Source organism: Semicossyphus pulcher, unplaced genomic scaffold (assembly GCF_022749685.1).
Source record: "Semicossyphus pulcher isolate SPU_LCO1_2020_fin unplaced genomic scaffold, fSemPul1.0.p SCAF_3, whole genome shotgun sequence".
NCBI lineage: Eukaryota > Metazoa > Chordata > Actinopteri > Labriformes > Labridae > Semicossyphus > Semicossyphus pulcher.
Window position 1 is genome coordinate 1,493,456 of NW_027211704.1, and position 15,416 is coordinate 1,508,871.

General features: G+C 44.3%; 1 protein-coding gene across 2 annotated transcripts; it reads left to right on the plus strand.

The window, feature by feature from the left end:
• The first annotated feature begins 2,844 nt into the window (after positions 1-2,844).
• On the plus strand, positions 2,845-14,780 carry LOC138605304 (protein Wnt-2b-like). 2 transcript variants are annotated; one of them, XM_069677454.1, is made up of 6 exons: positions 2,845-2,857; positions 6,354-6,405; positions 10,006-10,226; positions 10,951-11,228; positions 11,839-12,103; positions 14,551-14,780. In XM_069677454.1, the coding sequence occupies exons 3-6, from the start codon at positions 10,100-10,102 to the stop codon at positions 14,778-14,780; spliced, it is 900 nt and encodes a 299-aa protein (XP_069533555.1). In that variant the 5' UTR covers positions 2,845-2,857; positions 6,354-6,405; positions 10,006-10,099. The 2 variants fall into 2 exon arrangements, with proteins under 2 accessions (XP_069533555.1, XP_069533554.1); XM_069677453.1 differs by lacking the exon at positions 2,845-2,857 and having other exon boundaries at positions 6,227-6,405.
• The last annotated feature ends 636 nt before the right edge of the window (positions 14,781-15,416 follow it).

Below are 15,416 nucleotides of genomic sequence, written 5' to 3' on the forward strand. Positions count from 1 at the left end.
CCAAAGATCGTCAAGTCTTCATCTCTTTATTTATATTCTTATAGGAACATGTGCCGGGAGCAGGAAACTGATTTTAGCTTGAAAAGTGTCTAAAATGATGAATCACCATTATCGATTAATGTTCTATTTACAGGCTATGTGATTAATTGACTCATTTTTGCAGCTGTTAGTTAAATATAGGCTTGCATGTTTCTTAATGTTTCCACCGATGCCGTTCTACAGAGTAAGCTCATGTGGTGTTTTAGCGCTGCATCACCACAGAGTGTCCTCTAGAGGTCAGTATTTGATAGGTAGCTACTCTGCGGATCCTTCAGCGGGCTTGGTTCTTTTAACATTCATGATATTACTGTCTCTGCTCTGTACAATAAACTGGACCTGTTTTATTTGTGATGTGTTTTTTATTTATTGGCACCTTAAGATATTTCTGTAACTATGCATACACGTATGAAGCAATGCCACAGGCCGTATTGTAAACTATATTTTCTGTACTGTGGATTTTTTTTGATCACATGAAATGTATAGAAATAAAAAGTATAAACATTTTGGCGCCGGATTAGCTCAGCGGGTAAATCGACGACCATATACAGAGGCTACAGTCCTTCATGCGGCGGCCCCGGGTTCAACTTCCCCCATTTCCTCCACTGTCCACTATCCACTGTCCTATGCCCTCTGTCCTCTGTCCTCTGCCCTCTGCCCTCTGTCTAAAATAAAACATATAAAGCTAAAAAATAATCTTAAAAAAAAAAAAGTATATAAATTTAATGCAGAATTTAAAGAGGATGCATACTGAGCGTTGATCATCTGAGGATCACTATATTGGTGATTTATCCTCAGGCAGCACAGACTCTCCTTTTTACGTATGTGTGTGTTCGTGTGTGTGCGGTCTGTGACTACATTTGGACGCTGAAAGAAGAAGCTCACGTATCGCTCCTGTTTGGCTTTAAAGAAAAGTTATGAAAGCCTGACGTGGACCGAGCTGTTTGTTATTTTGCACTCTGTGTTGCACCAACTGCACTCAGCTCTCGAGTGGTTGTGGTGTAATTCAAATGATGCAACGTACGAGGCAAAAAGGACGCCGGTGATTTGCAATTGCACAAGTGCACAAAATTTAGAGGCTTCACAAAAGCCTTGTTTTCCATCAAGTCACAGTATATATAGCGTCTATCTATAGCGTCCATATATAGCGTCTATACATAGCGTCTCACACACTCACATCTCGGCCAGCAGATACATGCAGAACACACACTGCCTGGGCTCTCCGTCACACTAAACCCCCTCTCTGTGGCTGGAAGGGTTGGCTGGTTAACGGGACGGGTCACCTCTCCTCTGCTCGGCTCACCTAATTAACATTCCAGTGTAGGACAGCAGGGCCGCATCCCAAATCCAGCACAGGCATGCCTGCTCGGCCAGCAAAGCCCCATCTTTCTCAGCCTCCATAAACACGGGCTCAGGTTGATGAGCTGTGAGGGGCCAACGTCCTTACTGCTGTCACTGGCAGCGCGGCTGCTGCTCACTCAGCTCTGCTGCTGTCCTCTGCTGGGAGACCATCCACAACACTGAGGGACAGATAAATATCATGTTTAAAACCCTGCGTGAGAAAAAAGCATCTGCATGAGGCGAGATAAATGTAATCGACAGCTTGCACGGTGCACACTTGCTGTGTATTGGTGTCTTCTTGGCTTATTTCAGTCGTTTTTATGCTTCACTTGCAGAAAGTTGGATTTCTTACATGTCTGTGTTGACCTGAAATGTCTTAAATATTCAAACACTGAGTTAATATTCAAACTCTGACTTCAGGTTTTGGGCTGCATGACTTGGATAAAAAACGATGCCTTTTTGAAACTCTTATTCAAACTATGGGTCCGTGACCTCAGATGGATCTTGGCTCTCCTTGTGTTAGGATTCCACATGACAAGAGAGCTAATAAATAACCTTTTTCCATAAGAATAAATCCCAGAGCGGTAGATTACATTTCTGTCTAAGTGCCTGTTTTCCTGGAGAGCAACATTTTTATCTGCTATAGATTTGTTGGATGTTGTCCCTGTGAGGAACGATTGTGACACAGCCCTTTATATAACTAACTACATGAATGGATTTCTGCAGCCACATGTCCCACCCGGGCGAAGTGCTGGACTTTATGACTGTGGGGCAGAAAAGCAGACGTACAATACGTCTCATGGCGGCTGTGTCATGTTGTGTGAATGAGATGACAAATCTGAGGTCAAGGCAGGAGCACGAAACACGTCACGACTTAAACCGCATATTTACAACCCACTCATCGCAGAAAACAGTCTAACCATCCATTTTCTCGTCTGCGTCACTGCACAAGTCCCGAACAATGTCACAATCATCTCACCACTCTCTCATCCTCGTCTTGCTCTTTTTCTTTCCTCCTTCTCGTCCCCTCTTCTTCAGCGTCTAAAATTAGCCCTGGCCATGAGATGGGCCGAGAATAGGAGCCCAGGCCCCCCACACTGAGCCTCTTAAGAGACCACAGCTGGAGCTGGCTCAAAGCTAGACAGAAGGAGAGGGAGGGCCGGATGACGAGCGTTATCGCCGCCGTCACCTGCTCCCTGTAAAGCAATTTGTTATAGAGTTGTCACTGTAATATCCATAGCTTGTCCTGCGGTAAAGAAAGACAGGGTCACATGTAATGAGGATCCGAGTGTCGCTCCAAATCCAGACGTGACATAACCGAAGGACAAACAACCAGGCTATGTGTGGGTTTCAGTCTATGTGATACACAATGAGAGGTGGCAAAGACACGGACCTTCAGCAGAGACCAGGTGGACAGAGCACCAATGATATCAGATTGTAAACTGCTCTTTTGAAGAACGAAGGATTGGCTTAAGCTGTCATACATATACAATCTGAGCTAAAGGCTAATTCATTAGCCGGCTAATTAGATAACAACATTGTTTGCAACAGAATGAGATCCTGTTTCGGGTGAAGCTGACTCGAGTTGTTTAATCTAAAAAGCTACGAGAGCTTGAGGAAAGTAGTGAGCTCGACGCGAGCTAGCAAACATTTCGGTTGGGACAGCGAGCGACAAATTCAGGACGTGAACAAGGTCACTTAAATAAACCTTCTTCTCATCACTTCCTCTTTATCATCTGTGGAGGGAAAGGAAACAACAACATGACTGACCTGTTCGGACACTTAACATAAAGACATCTGTCAAACTTACAACAAGCTAACAAGCCAGGTACGGTCAGACACCAACACCAATAAGCCATTATGTACTATCGTCAGCATGCAACACCTTTCTAGCTAACATCACTGCTAGCTAGTTAATATTAAGCTTTACCGTTAGCTACTTAACACAAGCTGTAGCTGTTAGCTTACTAATATTAAAGTTAGCTAGCTAAAGGAATTTAAACCTTTAAACCTTTCACACTGTAAAACGTACCACTATGAATGTAAGCTAGGAGGTGGTTGGATGCTAACATTAGTTGTCGTCTATCAGTGGCTAATGAGTTAGCAAGTATGTTGTGTATTAAAATATGACCCCGTGTCCTTCTGGATTTTCAACATCCATCATCTTATCAGTCGCCAATTAACTGGGAAGCGGTGAAATGATAACGATGATACGTGTTGCGACGTGGAACGCAGCATTACTTCATAACTGCATTCGAGCTTCTCACTCTGAGACATGCGAGGAAAATGGCCGCTGTGGGAATAAGGTAAACGGAGATATATTTTGGCATTGTGTATTTACAGTATTTGTTGTTTAGAAAAGATACAAAATATGAAATTCTTCCTGATATGAAAAAATGTATCTGAACTCTAAGATGATCCCGTTTTCATTCACAGACACACTCCTACCTTTGCGGTCTGTGCACTGGTATTTTTAGGCAGCTGCATTGTTATTGACCTTTATGTCAGGTCTTTCACTAACGCGCCTGGCTTTGCACTGATTGAAATGACCTCGACCCTCGCACACTGTCTGCACACGGTGCTGTGTGTGTCGAGCAGGTAGAGAAAGACACCGACGAGACACCGAGTGTGTGTCGTAGAAAGTCACAAGGATACGAGCCAGAAACGTCCTTGTCGTGGGGTCGTAAGTTTCCACGCTGGCTCGATGAGACAAACCAGCTCGTATCAGCAGTACAGCTTCAGAGACAGGACTACAAACATGCGCTCTGGTGGCATAACAAGAGAGGTTCAAGTGCCTGGAGCTGGCAGGAAGTATCATTTACTCTTGTGTGTGGCATGAGAGCACCTTTTTAATAGTTATCAATCATTGTGTGAACAGAAAGAGACTTAATGAGGCCCCATACCGAGCATGGGGAACCAGGCATTACAGCACAGGACAGATGTAAGCCATGTCAAAGTCAACCGCCATGCTGATAAGAGGCGACTTCTACTGTGTCGTCAAACCAGTGACATGTCACCTGAGTCCAGTTTCAGACACAAGGACGAAGCCTTTCCTCCACCAGGATATTTAAATCAAAAGTGCACAGTCTCTGTGATTCTAACCTGTGAAGGCTCGTTTCACTGATCGAAGGGTCAAAGGGTAAGCGGTGTCGTACAGCATGTTGGAAAGCCCCTTTGATTGGTCTGACTAATATCACAACTACCTGATGAAACCTTCGGGCAGCTGCTGAGGAAACAAATTCATTTTTAGACTGAAATCTCAGCATGAATGTGAAACTGCCTTTGAACAGATCTCATGAACCTCAGCTCATACAAGTTAACGTCTCAGACGACAGCAGACCGTTTATGTGTTTAATTCTGCAGGAGACGAACCACGATGCAGTCAGGCATATGAACGATGTCCAAAATGCCCCCTGGGAAGGATTACTGATCTCTATGGAGACACAAAGTTCCTGTTTAATGATGTGTCAAAGCATGGAAGCTTGACCCCTCATAGCTGAGGCTGCCCAAGCAAAACCTTCTGCTCGACACTGATGATGGACACCAGGAGGGACACACCTGCCAACTGTGTCTTTATTGGAGAGAATGAAGAGTCACATAAAACAATGTTTTCACTTGTATGTTAATAAACGTCTGAGGCGTTTTGGTTTGGTGCACACAGTCCTCGGCTGTGCTGAACTTAAAGCTGCTGTGAGGAGTTTTTCTCTGGTTATGAAACAGACTGAAATTAACTCTGATGACTCTGTATGAGCTACAGAAGCAAACAGACCATCAGCGACAAGACTGATGATTTCTGTCTAATGCCTGAAACGTCTGGCGAGGGGGGGATAGGTGTCAGATGAAGCGGTTACCTGCACGCTGCCTTTGTTTACATTTTCCAACATTCAGAGTGAGTGATACATGTGACTGGATTTTTTTGTTAAAACCACCACAGAAGCACGAACAGGACAAAATCAGCAGAGAGATAAGAGGTACGGCTCTGTCCACAGGGGGCGCCAAAATCAACACAAACCAAAAGTTTGTGCAGCTTTAAGAGTTTTAAATGTTCCGTCATGAAAAACAGATTTTAATGTTCAAATGTACAAATAATCTTGGACACATTTCAAAGAATAGATCTCCTTCTGTAGCACTAACCATGCAAAAACACCTGAAGGGTGGAAAACGGCACAATGTAACTCCATGTGCAGCGATACAATAGTTCATTGATGGGACAAACCCCCCCCCCCACCCTCTAAAACATAAACATTAACGGTTCTTATGAAAAGTTGGATCAGTTGATTTTGACGCAGCAGGGACTACTTTCCATCAAACTAAATATACACATCTCCTGTCCTGCTGTCTGCTGCTCCACATACCGCATTAGTAATTTTCTCAAAGGGGTGGAGGGAGGGAGGGAGGGAGGGGGTCACAGACAGCTGACGCACCGCGGCGCAGCGCTGCGTGTTTCTGAGCGCATCTTCATTCTCGGCGACAGGAGGAAAGGTGCGCACACTGCCTGTCCATCCTCGGAAGGAGGTCTTCCACACGACTTTTATTCCTCTCGCGTGCTTTTGTGTTTTTTTCTCGCAGCTTTAGTTACGTTTAATTTTGCGCAACAGCCAACAAACGGTGAATTAATTCTTGATATAAGAGACATCTAAGCCCGAGGACTTCTTCTGCTCACTCATTGTTAACAATCTCCGATTCGGATGAAGATTATGGATGTACGGACAGAAGATCTGTACGGCATTATTAAGTGATGGAGTTTTAAAGCACTTTTCCTCCGTCTCAAGTTCTCGTGTTCTCCGACGATGGACGGAAGACGCTCGTCCCGGACTTTCACACCTGACTCCGCAGCTTTCGCCAACACATGAAAGGGAGCACCATGTTTTGTCTGGAGAAACCTCGGAGCTTATCTGACAGCAGCCGGGCTATGGGGATCAGAAATGGGACAAAAATCCACCATCACTCCAAATCCACCTCCAAGATATACTCCATCTTTATCCTGCTGCTGCTCATCTTCACTCCCAGAGTGGACTCGTCGTGGTGGTGAGTGATCACTGAATTATAATCACTATTGAATAAAAAAAATGAATGTGAATGTACAGATGCAAGAAGTAGGGAAACTATTACACTGTTTACTCTTATTTCTCTGTCAGGTAAAGATGGAAAATGATCTTATGAAAAAGGCAAAAAGATCAAAACACAACTTGTCTTCTGATGTTAACAACATGATGTTAAACTGTAATTTGGATGAAACATTTTGTTCCAAGAAAACCCACAAAAATCAGCCATAACCATAAAACGTGCTCCATAAAACCCCGTCATCTCTCCTCAGCTCTGCGGGGACTTTCTGTTATTAATTTCTCCAAACATCAGTGCAAAGTGAGATGTTCAGCGCAGCAGAGTGTGTCATGTGTTTCATGAAGATTTATGGTGTTGGGGGGGGATCTCCCCTATCCATCCATCTTGCCCAGAGTAAGTGGCAGGTGCAGGCGCTGGTGCATGAATAAATGCTCCTTGATGATTTCTCCTGAGGTTTAAAAACGCCCTGAGGTGGAAAAACACACACACACAGGGGTGTAAGCCCCCGCCCCCCTCTTATCCCACCCACCTGAAATAGTTGTTCTCAAGTGTCAGGTCACAGCGAGAGAGATTGTATTTGATGTGCACTTTGTAATTAACTAAGCTCACTGTAGTAGATGATGAATTATGGGCCTGCGCTGCACAACACTTCGACTCTGGATGGATTTTGATGAAGAAATGGGCCCTTTGTAAAAAATGTAATTTCCCAAGAGAGCCAAATGCATATTTTATCCTGTTTGCAGCAGTGTAATCCCTCTGCAGTGTTATGCAAATACATTATGAAATAAAAAAAGTGATTAATTTGGTGAGAAATTCCAGAGACAGAAGGAGAGGTCTGATTAATACTTCATCCTGGTTTGTGTTGTTGGCGCCTGTTTATGACCAGTGTGATCATTCGGATGAGCAGCATGTGTCTTTCTGCACAGGGACCCTTCCCTCTCTCTTTCTCTCTACGTGTGTGTCCTCCTGGAGGCAGTCAGGGGTCTGTTGGCCCAGCCGGTATGTACAACGCACAATAAACACAAGCAGTGCTTCTGCTCTGCTTTGCTGCTCAGGCGGAGAGTCGCGGTCAGAACGGGACGGGGAACAGCCATAACGGGAGTGGAAACTGCCTGCTACGTTCGTTTCTGTCTCGGTGGCCAGGCGACACAAATGTGGCTGCGATTAGGGACTATAATGATATCCGGATGGAGAGTGGAGCGTGCAGGCTTAGAGAGGGAGGTGTGTGTGTGTGTGTGTGAGGCAGCATGGGAGGGTAAGGCCTGAGCGGTCACTTGCACTGTAGATGACTGTCCTCATGTCCTGTTGATAAGAGGCCCCCCACTGTCACAATAGCAGCAGCATGTGATCCGCCCTTTTAAGAGTCGCTCCAGAGTCAGGGATTATGTGTGAATGGAGCAGGAGGCAAAGGCCTGTCACAGGGAGCGAGTGGCTTTTCACTGAACGGGAGGAATTTAATAATCTCTTCTACATCCTGAATATGTGGGTCTCAAGTAGACAAAAGGGTGTGAGGAATAATACGCCGGCTAATAGGAATCAATCAATCATCCAGACTCGAAGGAAAAGTTTCAACTTTGGGAAACAAGTTTATTCACTTTAAGAGTTCCTTCTCTTGTCTGTGTAAATATGAAGCTACAAACATCAGGCAGCCATCATAGCTTAGCATAATGACTAGCAACAGCTAGCCTGATCGGTCCAGAAAGAAAATCTGCCTACCACCATCTAAAACCAAGGTTCTCAACTGGCGGGTCGGGACCCAACAGTAGGTCACGGAGCTGTTTTCAGTCGGTCGCAGATCAACAACAGAACGTCTACACTTTTCATAGGTTTCCTTTGACGTGCAGTAGTGTTACACTTCCTGTGTTCACTGATTGGGTAATCCCAGCCACAGTTACATTCTTTAAACTTGATGAGCCCGACAGTTTCAACATTTATGTTGCAGTTTTTAACATATTTCTGTAAAGGGAATATTTTCCCCAGATTCACTGCCACTATCTCGGCTGACTGTTGTGTTTTGTGAAGCTGACACGCTGTGATGTTTCGTTCCATCTCAGGTCCAAACTGCACCGTTTATCATCAAATATATTTGAGTGGTTCTAAAAATCTGAAAGTTGGTTCTCACATTAAGGAGGTATATTGGGTCCTGAGGCGAGTTGAGAACCACTGATCTAAAAGGATTCCTAATATGTTTAGTCTTGTGCGTGATGTTCCTACTAAACGTTTAAAACCAACAAATTAAAGTGTTAATAGTGGCTGTGTGCAGGACAGATTCCTGATCCCCAGGAAACATGTCCAAGTGAAGATATAGTCCAGAACATAACGCCTGATTAAAGTGGCAATTTGTCATTTTTACTCTGAAGTTTTTGTACGAATAAAACAAGATTTGATGATTTTATAGGTTTTTTAGAATAAGCCCATTTGTGAAAATAACAAAAGCTGTTCCAGTGATTTAATAGTGCAGTTCCATACAGTTAAAAGACTTTTGACTAGTACGATTAAAAAGATCGAAAATCGAGGCCAACATGTCCAAAAATGTCTGGATCCTACGTGACCTAAAATGCAGCTCGTGTTGTTTCCTGGGAGATGCCTACGTCTGTTAATCGTGACAGACTGTGATATGTAGTCCTTACAGACATGTTCATGTCATGTAGCTCAGACAGAGAAAGAGTGGTAAAAAAAAACGTTCAAGTCAACATCTGACTTCATTCCAAGTTGAACGTGTCTCCCTTGGTGAAAGGAACTGCAAAATAAACCAGTGGCAAAATAGCTGCAAGGCCTTTATCGCTGTTTGAAGAGCAGCTCCAGTTCTGACACAGACAATGCTCTGCTTGAAATCACAAATTGTCTGATATTTTTTTCCTGCAAAATACGTTGACCTTGTAAAAATCCTACCAAGACATCTCCTCCTTCTCCCTCACTAAAAACTCCTGCATAGGCCCCGCCCACTATTCAAACCTCCAACCGGCTCCCCCATCGTGAAAACAAAACACGTCTCTGCCATCGTTTAGTGGCAACTTGTTGAAACTTAGCTAGCTTGAAATGTAGTAATTAGCAGCAGTAACGTTAACGTTAGCAGTCAGGAGTGAGTTTGCAAACATTACGATGACAGTTACAGCCGGCTCGCGTATCGAGGAAGTGGTTGCCATAGGTTACAAATAATGATATGCATACATGATTGGCTCCTTAGGTTTGTGACAAACCTGCCAACAATCTGTGTTGTTCAGCCGGTCCTTGGTGCACTGCAGTTTGACAGGCCCAGCCACGGAGATGATGCTCATGTTGTCCCTGATATGTCTTGTAGCACATGAAGATGTTTACAAGGTTAAACACTTTTTTACCTCTTTAAAATTGAGATTGACTTTATGTCATGTGTCACCTTGATGACATCTTTAAGGGTTATTTTCTCAGACTTGATGAAGTTCCTCTGGAGCCAAAGAAAACAATATACTGTATTATATCGCACAGTTTCGTCCTTTATGATAGACATAAACTTTATGCGTAAAATCAGTGGACTGCTCCTTTAACTTCATCGTGATCAGCACTGTGTTGGGTCTGTGTCTGCAGGTACATCGGAGCGCTGGGTGCTCGGGTGATCTGCGACAACATTCCCGGCCTGGTGAACAAGCAGCGGCAGCTGTGCCAGCAACACCCGGACCTGATGCAGTCCATCGGCGGGGGAGCCAAAGAGTGGATCAAAGAGTGCCAGCACCAGTTCAGACACCACCGCTGGAACTGCAGCACGCTGGAGCGGGACCACACGGTGTTCGGCAGGGTGATGCTGCGAAGTGAGTGCGCACAGGGACTGGGTTCTCTATCTATGTGGTTCTCTGCATGTGCGTGACAGTGGTTGTTTATGTCAGCGACACTTGAGTTAATCACCCTCGTAAATGTCTCCGTCGCTGCCAGATGAGCAGAGAATTAATAGGTGTCTTATAAAATCAACTTTGTCCTCGAGTACAAACAGAAAGGGAAAGGGCTGTAGTTTTTTTACCTTCTCAGGAATGACGGACGATTACAAAAGTGGATGTTCCCCGAAAACAAGTAGCAGATCACCATACTGCTGATGTATAAACAGTAATAGGAGATGTAAATATTTGGGTAGATGTTTCTGGCAGCCAGACAAAGCTTTACTCCCTGACATATCGCTTGTGTTCTGCTTCATTGCGTGAGCAGGAATGAGGACAAGAGGTGGGTGGGAAAGCCAGACCAAATAACCCCCAAAATCTCCTCTTGTCTGAAATGAAAACATAGCAGATCACTGAGAAAGCTGCCATCTGTGCAAATTAAAGTGGTGAAAGGAGAGTCGGCTGGACTGTGATGTTATACATGCTGCTACCTCTGTCTGGACCGTCCACCATAAATGGACTGGTTTCTGTGCTCCTGCTTTTTGGAAACTTTCAAAAAAAGTTACAAAGTCAGCTGTGGTACAGTTTCTGCCAACTACATAACACTGTCAATTATCCAAATAAAAGTAGCAGTAAAAACAAACACTTCTCTCTGTGCACTCAGGTAGTCGAGAGGCAGCGTTCGTGTACGCCATCTCTTCAGCCGGAGTGGTCTACGCCATCACCAGGGCCTGCAGTCAGGGCGAGCTGAAGATCTGCAGCTGCGACAGCCACAAGCGAGGCCAAGCGAGCGACGACAAGGGCACTTTCGACTGGGGCGGCTGCAGCGACAACATCTACTACGGCATCAAATTTGCCAAGGCCTTCGTAGATGCCCGAGAGAGGATGGTGAAAGACGCTCGAGCACTGATGAACCTGCACAACAACCGGTGCGGTCGGATGGTGAGCAGCAGCTTTAATGAGCTTTAGCACCGCTCCATGTATCAGAGAGACTTATTTCATTAGTTGTTTTTGACAATTGTACAGTGGAATATCTTGCTATATAATTTTTCTTGCAACCTGAGCGTGAAACTTATAGCTCTGTATCATTAAGAAGCTTTTCACACCTGCTCTGCTGCACACTGTTCATCGTGAATGAGATGTGTTTGAATGCTCTGTGAAGGACTCGTAAGTTGTGCTTCAGTTATTTCACCAGCTTTGAAAAACTCAGAAAAACTATGAAAATGTTCATTTCGTTATTGATCAATCAGAATATCAAAATCGTTGCAGACAGTTTTTAACTGTTTAAATGAATTGAGTAATTATCGCAGATCAATGGAATTTCCAGAAACGTTTCAAACACGAATAATACCACATTATAAAAGTAAACATCACCAATATTTGTGTAGCCCAACAACAGGCAGCTCACATTATGAATTCACTTTAGCTTCAAACACGAGCTGGGAGGGTTTTAACTGTTAGTTAAATATTTCACTAACTGTGCAAGCTGCATCGATCACACCTGAATCATGCCACAGGCTTAATGCCCCGTCACCTTTGACTCGTGCTGCAGGCGGTGAATCGCTTCATGAAGCTGGAGTGCAAGTGTCACGGGGTCAGTGGCTCCTGTTCTCTGAGAACCTGCTGGCTGGCCATGTCTGACTTCAGGCGGACCGGGGACTACCTCCGCAAGAAGTACAACACAGCCATCGAGGTGACCATGAACCAGGACGGGACGGGCTTCACTGTGGCCGACAAGGACGCCAAGGGGAACACCAAGAACGAGTTAGTGTACGTGGAGAACTCTCCAGATTACTGCCTCATGGACCGCTCTGCAGGTGAGTGACGAAAAGAAGAAGTCTGTTTCGTAACCTGGAAGTCTCAAAAATATAGAGAGGGACTTTGACACTTAAGATGCACATGAATAAGAGAGAAGCATGATGACTGTAAGACATTCGATGGCTGCAAACGCTCTGAGCTCAGTGCTGTTTTGAGTTATCGAAGGAACGTCTCTTTACTTTCAGGAGTGTCGAGTCACAACTCTTTACTTTAAAGCTCCTGTGAGGACTTTCTCTCTGGTTATGAAACCAAAATTAATTCTGATGACTCAGACAGGTGTCAGACAAAGAGCTTACCTGCACGCTGCCTTTGTTTACATCTTCCAGGGCAAAAACTTATAAGATGTGCTCACGGCTTTGTCCACAATCATCACAAACCGAAGTTCCTCGCATGAGCTTCAAATTCAGCAATTTATCTGCACGTTCCTCGTCTCTGGAATTTTATGACAATAAAGTTCAATTACATCAATGAAATGACAATCAGCAAAAATCTAATCTTATCTAAAAGTATAGAACAACTTGAATCCATCTTGTATTTGGAAAAAGAAGCTCGGGGGGAAAACTGTCAGATTTAAGTGTCTCTTTGAAGTGTCAGACACACATTTATTAGCATTTAGTGTATTGGCTTTTAATTAAAGTATCAGACTCAGTGTTTAAAGGTAACACACTAAAAGGACTCAGGATCTTCTTAATTATTCAGCTTTCATATCAGCAAACATTGTTATTCTACACTGTGAACATTGGGGGAAGCAGTCTCGACCCTGTTACTCCACTGACTTCTGAGTTTATTACTATTGCACAATTCAAGCAGGCGGTTGGACCTTTGTCAGTTTTACAAAATCAGAGACTCCGCTGAACGTTGCATTCCTTCACAGCTTAAAACTCACTGATTTGACCTTTGACATCTCCTTAGATTCCTGCTGTTTGCTTTGCCTTGTTAAGCTCCGTCTCTGTCCTCCAGTCCAGCTGCTTCAGGAGAGCGGGAAGCAGCTCACTAGCTCACTAGGTTAGATAGCACAGAGGGCACGTAATGGGACCAGGTTATCGGATCCTCCCGCTCCGCCCTGCTGTTAGCTGGGTTGCAGGTTGACAACTGAGGTTAATAAAGGTGTGCTCCTTCAAAGGAAAGGCCGTCTTTTCTTGTTAAAAGGTGATCCTAAAATAAGCTTATGACCCTCCTTGCCACTAATCTCCATTGTATAGGAATTCACAGCCTAAGGTTACATGCAGGCTTACTTTTCAGATCCTTCCTTTGGTCAGTATTAAGCTCCACTCCCAAGAGCCCGAGGGGAATATCTGCTCTCATCCTTTTCTCTTTACTTCAGGGACGCTCTGTTATTAGACGTGGCATCTGATCTTAGGCCGAGACTTTACAGCCGAGTACATCGACACCTTTGTGTTTGGCTCGGAGACTATTTTGTAAGCCCGTCTGGAAGCTAATACCGAGCTAAGAGGGTGGGAAAAAAAGAGTCAGTTTCTGTCATCAAATTATGCATTGGTGTTCAGAGGTGCTCAGTGAACTAGTCCAGAGTTTCTGGACTTCTGAAGCTGATATATCTCTATGGCAACTGATAACAAACCACTTGTGAAAACAGAGTGACAGTTATTGTATTTAGGGATGGTTATCGTTAGGACTTTAATGATACTGATACCGATATCTGAAATTGATATTTGCCAATACTGCTCTTCTGAATTAGTTGCTAAAACAGATTGGGCAGCAGATTACCTCAGTTGGTTGAGCAGGCGCCCGTACAGAGGCAAAGTCCTCAACGCATCGCCCATTGTTCGATTCCGACCTTTGGCCCCCTGCTGCATGTAGAACCCGACTCTCCCTTCCCCATATTTCCTATCTCAAAATGACCACAATCCATAAACTACCTCTGATAGAAGTGGTGAAGGCTCCAGTGACTCCAGTCCGCCATCGGCCCAGACTCTCTCTGCTTAGCTAAACCTGCTATTGGACCAGACAGTGGTTACATTTCTCTACATTACAACCTGCTCTGCTGCCTAGCCATAGACAACAGACAGTTGAAGACAGAAGTGACCAACCAGGAGATTTACCAGATCTATTGTTTGGGTTGGTGGGGACCAAAACAGAGCTCAAAGAAGAGTGAACATTGGACTGACATGTTTCATGTAGGAAGAAAGAAAACTGGTCTGGTCTGCTGGATGTGCAAAGCAAACAGATGTTTACCGCGACAGCAACTTTAAAAAACATTCAGGCAGCTTTAAAATGACAAAGTGCTGATTACAACTTTAGTTTCTATTAATATAAAAAATCTAATTTTATAAGAAAGTAAACATTCACAGTATTCATGTTGTACTGGTAAAATTCAGGGGATTAAAAAAACACGTTGGAAAATCCTCAGAACCAGATGACACGTTTCATCATGCAAGAAGAAAATTCAAACATTGTCTGTAACATTAATACATGATTTCCTCTCCAGGCTCCTTGGGCACAGCGGGCAGAGTGTGCAACAAGTCCTCCAGAGGCACAGACGGCTGTGAGGTCATGTGCTGTGGGCGGGGCTACGACACCATGCGCGTCAAACGTGTCACCAAGTGCGAGTGCAAGTTCAAGTGGTGCTGCGCTGTCGAGTGCCAAGACTGTGAGGCCATGGTGGACATTCACACCTGCAAGCCTCACAAGCGACCTGATTGGCTGGACGTAACCTAAGGAGGAGACGTGACCAATCACAGACACCAAGACTCATTAACCTGCGCACTAATGGCTGCTTTTTATTACAGGATATGTAATTGGGATCTCTTAACTGTTACACCCCTGAGAGACTTCACAGACCTTGATGCTTAACTGGAAAGTAGGCCCAGTTATCATTGCTGCTTTAATATCTGTTTCTAAGAACAATGTGTTGAGCCTTTTAAGACATTCTTTGACCTTTGACACAAAGTGGCGGAATATTATATTATATTGTTGTAAATGCACCCTTGGTTAAAAATGGACGACAGATGGAGAGATATTGTAAAAGAACAGAGATATTGTATCATTTAAAACGATATAAAGTCGCTACTGCAACAAAATCATTTAAAATACAATTGCTGCTGATTTGTGCAACTCTAACAAACTTATAAAAGGTCAGAGGTTGCTGATGAACACTCAAACAAGGGCGGACAATCCCACTGTGAATCCCACTGTGAACCCAGAGGAGCCACAGAGGACAACAAGCAAGAGGACAGCTTTTGCAACTTGCTGCAGAGCGGACTTCCGGAAGGTTCTCGAGTAAACATGAAGAAACTGAAGCTTCATATGGACTGAGCATCGTCTGAGAGGGTTAGCTCTTACGTGTTGGACTCT